The 3,891-nt window shown below is 52.1% G+C and overlaps 1 protein-coding gene across 1 annotated transcript; it reads right to left on the minus strand.

The window, feature by feature from the left end:
* Positions 1–425: 425 nt before the first annotated feature.
* Positions 426–2,262, minus strand: LOC129635004 (cathelicidin-6). Its single transcript, XM_055557587.1, has 4 exons — positions 2,062–2,262; positions 1,322–1,429; positions 1,109–1,180; positions 426–524 (listed from the first exon to the last, which is right to left on the minus strand). Exons 1-4 carry the CDS (start codon positions 2,260–2,262, stop codon positions 426–428), a joined length of 480 nt encoding a protein of 159 aa, XP_055413562.1.
* Between the last annotated feature and the right edge of the window lie 1,629 nt (positions 2,263–3,891).

The raw sequence follows: 3,891 nt of genomic DNA on the forward strand, positions 1-3,891 counted from the left end.
GGGCCAATTACATCTCCCTCCTCCAGGTCTGAGATGAAATACATTCATTTTTTGTTGCTGTAATCAGTGTTCACATATGCATGTTCATGGTCGGGTTCGGGGCATGGAAGGACCTGAGAATAAAGATGCTGTCCTGGATCTCTTAGCCCTGCTGCCTGCCCACCATCCCCTCCTGGAAATAACAACCACTTCTGTACTGTACATTTGTGATCACGCACACACCAAAAAAAACACTTTCACAGACACACATACACACACACACACATAGGAGGGCTTCCTGAAGTAAAGATTTGGTCCCACTAAGTGAGAGGAGACAAGTGAAATTAAAGCTTGGAGGAAGCTGTTTTCAGAAGACTTTACTTTCTCAGAATCCAAAAGCCTGAGCCAGGGAGGACACACACAGGATTCTTCCATGGGCTCACAATTTACCCCAAATGGAGTATTGGGCCAATGAGTGGAGCAATTTTCTTAAAGTGTTTCTTAAGCTTCTTACGAAATCGTTTAAATCTTCCAACACTCTGCAACTACGAAGCAGGAAGAACCAGGTTACTTGTGGGAAAGGGAACCAGGGGTAAGATCAGACCCATCTGCACCTATGCACGAGCTCCCAGGCCCACACCAGGAGATTTGGAGCCCCAGCATGCCCTTTCGCAGCAACCTTTGAAGCACAAGGTTGAATCCCTACACCTATAGACAGAAGAGCAAACTGAGGCCCTCAAGTGACAAGGGGCTTACCAGGGTCACAAGCCCATCCCAGCAAAGATGGAAGCGAGCTGGGGCTAAAAGATCATTACTTGGGTCAGTGCCTCTCAAACCATCAGAATCTCCTGGAGACCTTGTGAAAAGACAAATGGCTGCACCCCACCCTAGACGTCTGAGTGGGGCTGAGAATCTGCATCTCTGTCAGTTCCTAGGTGGGGACCCCATTAGAGAACCATCGCTCTAAGAGGCACAGAACCAGTGCTGGAGACCTGGGGCTTGCGGGAGGGAGCAGCCAGGGTAGGAAGGCCCTCCTCTGCCCTGGATGGGGGAGGGGGGTCTTTGGTCCTAAGAATGTTCCACAACCCATCACCCTAGCGGTTCCTGCAGGACAGAAAGGGCCACTCACCTCCTCGCAGGTGATGTTCATTTTGCCTTTCACCGCATCCAGAGTGACTGTCCCTACACATTGCTTCACCAGCTGGAAGGAGAGGCTGGAGGTCAAACTGGAACCCCCAGGCCATAACCTCCCAGGCTCCACCCAGGGACTAAAAATCTCCTTGAAACCCCTTGTTCAGCAGCTTGGGAAGCATTCACCCATGCCCCCAGCCCCCAGGCTCACCCCATTCTCCTTGAAGTCACACTGCTCCGCGGGCTGCTGGCTTGTACTGGGGCATACAGTCTCCTTCACCCTGAAGCTCACAGGCTTCGGGATGTTTGGGTTCTCATCCTGATCCAGGAATAAAATGGGGAGACTGGGCTCGGGCTCATGTTTCCTTCTCTGATCTGTCTCCCTGCCCCCAACCCGGATGGCAGCCTCTCCAGCCCCCTGTGTGTCTGGCCCTGGGCTTGGTGCCAGGAGCACAGGGGAGGGGACAGAGCCCGTGCCCGGCCTCACGGGCACACAGAGAGCAGGAGCGGCCCTCACAGCAGCGCTGATGGCAGCGCCTCCCCTCAGAGGGGCTGAGGGAAGTCAGGGCCGCCTGCAGGGAGGGCCCTTGTCACTGGAGCCTCCAGGCTGACGGAGCTCCCCCTGGCAGAGAGACACCGAGGTGCAGAGGGGACATTAGCAGGGAAGTCACCTCACAGAGCCTGTGACCGCCCCCCCATCCCTGGAGCTCCCAGAAGTCCAGGGAGCCTGAGCCAGGTGTGCAGGGCACCTGTTCCCACAGCAGAGATGCTAAGACAGGAAGCCTGGTGCTGGGAGGGCCCCAGGTCTGGGAAGGTTTCCTGGAAGAGGTGGGAACCCACCTAGAGGGAAAAGTGCTTTCCTGACAAGAGAACCAGCCTGAGTGAAGGGGCGACAGTGTGGCTGAGGGTGTCAGGAGACAGATCCCCTTCCCAGCCCCCTCCCCAACTCACGTCCTCCTTGGGAGGTGGGTCTAGCTCCAGGAGGCGGTAGAGATTAGCTTCTGAGGACCACTCATTGATGCGATTCACAACATGAAGAACAGCCTCCCTGTAGCTGAGGGCCTGGGCGCTGGCCGAGGGCAGCACTAGTCCCAGCAGCGGTAGCCACAGTGACCACCGTCCCAGGGAGAGGCTGGCCCTCTGGGTCTCCATGGTCCCCTGTTTGCCACCTCCCAGACTGCAGGATCTGCTTTTATGCTAAGCCTGGGCCTGATGCAAAGACTCTACCAGGAGTCTTCTTGACCAGCCCCATCCCTGCCCTCCTCCCAGGGCGTGAGGTGGACTTGCCTCAGCCCCTGCTGTTGCCTCATGGGATTTCTGAACAGTGGGCAGGGAAGCCCCTGTGCAAGGTGAAGAAATGGTTTCTCCATCTCCTGACAACTTCTTGGCCTTTCCTGGACCCCACAGGGAGTGTCACAGGCAGTCTTGCTCAAGAGGATTGAGTCCTCCAGAAGATGGAGGGGCCAGGCACTATCTACATCCCCTCTGCCTCCACACCTCAGGATTCAGTGTAAAGGAGTGTATTTGCTATTTAACCTGCTTCATTGACTACCTTAAAGATTTTGACTGTGTGGACCATAACAAACTGTGGAAAATTCTTCAAGAGATGGGAATACCAGACCACCTGACCTGCCTCCTGAGAAACCTGTATGCTGGTCAAAAAGCAACAGTTAGAACTGGACGTAGAACAATGGGCTGATTCCAAATTAGGAAAGGAGTACATCCAGGCTGTATATTGTCACCCTGCTTATATAACTTATATGCAGAGTACAGCATTCAAAACACCAGGCCAGATAAAGCACAAGCTAGAATCAAGATTGTCAGGAGAAATATCAGTAACCTCAGATATGCAAATGACACCACTCTTATGGCAGGAAGCGAAGAGGAACTAAACAGCCCCTTGATGAAAGTGAAGAGAAGAGTGAAAAGCAGGTTTAAAACTCAACATTCAAAAAATTAAGATCATGGTATCTGGTCACATCACTTCATGGCAAATAGATGGGGAAACAATGGAAACATTGACAGACTTTATTTTCTTGGGCTCCAAAATCACTGTGAATGGTGACTATGACCATGAAATTAAAAGACACTTGCTCCTTGGAAGAAAAGCTATGACAAACCTACATAGCATATTTAAAAACAGAGACGTTACTTTGCCAACAAAGGTCCATCTAGTCAAAGCCATGGTTTTTCCAGTAGTCATGTATGGATGTGAAAGTTGGACCATAAAGAAGGCTGAGCGCCAAAGAATTGATGCTTTTGAACTGTGGTGTTGGGGAAGACTCTTGAGAGTCCCTTGGACTGAAAGGAGATCAAACCAGTCAATCCTAAAGGAAATCATCCCTGAATATTCATTGGAAGAACTGATGCTGAAGCTGAAGCTCCAATATTTTGGCCACCTGATGCGAAGAGCTGACTCATTAGAAAAGACATTGATGCTGGGAAAGATTGAAGGCAGGAGGAGAAGGGGACAACGGAGGACAAGATGGCTGGATGGCACCACTGACTCAATAGACATGAGTTTGAGCAAGCTCTGGGAGATAGTGAAGGACAGGGAAGCCCGGCGTCCATGGGGTCGCAAAGAGTAGGACGCAACTGAGTAACTGAACAACAACCCCTCCTCTAGGCACCCAGTAGGCACATAGGTAAAGTTGGATGAGTGGATGGCAGCTCCAATCCCTTCTACAGTGTCACCCATCCAGCTTGTCCTCAAGCAGTCACAAGGTCAGACCATCCTTGTCTCTCCGCAACCCTCAGCCAGTCAGGGGGTCGGCTTCACCT

Source organism: Bubalus kerabau, chromosome 20 (genome assembly GCF_029407905.1).
Source record: "Bubalus kerabau isolate K-KA32 ecotype Philippines breed swamp buffalo chromosome 20, PCC_UOA_SB_1v2, whole genome shotgun sequence".
NCBI classification, from domain to species: Eukaryota; Metazoa; Chordata; class Mammalia; order Artiodactyla; family Bovidae; genus Bubalus; species Bubalus kerabau.

Bases quoted from the DNA above. Each gene is read 5' to 3' on its own strand.
- LOC129635004 (XM_055557587.1), bottom strand. From the start codon at position 2,262: ATGGAGACCCAGAGGGCCAGCCTCTCCCTGGGACGGTGGTCACTGTGG. The intron at 1,430-2,061 runs GTGAGTTGGGGA...TTCCTGGATCAG, and splicing joins ACCCACCTCCCAAGGAGGAC to GATGAGAACCCAAACATCCC. The intron at 525-1,108 runs GTGAGTGGCCCT...CCTGCTTCGTAG, and splicing joins TGAACATCACCTGCGAGGAG to TTGCAGAGTGTTGGAAGATT.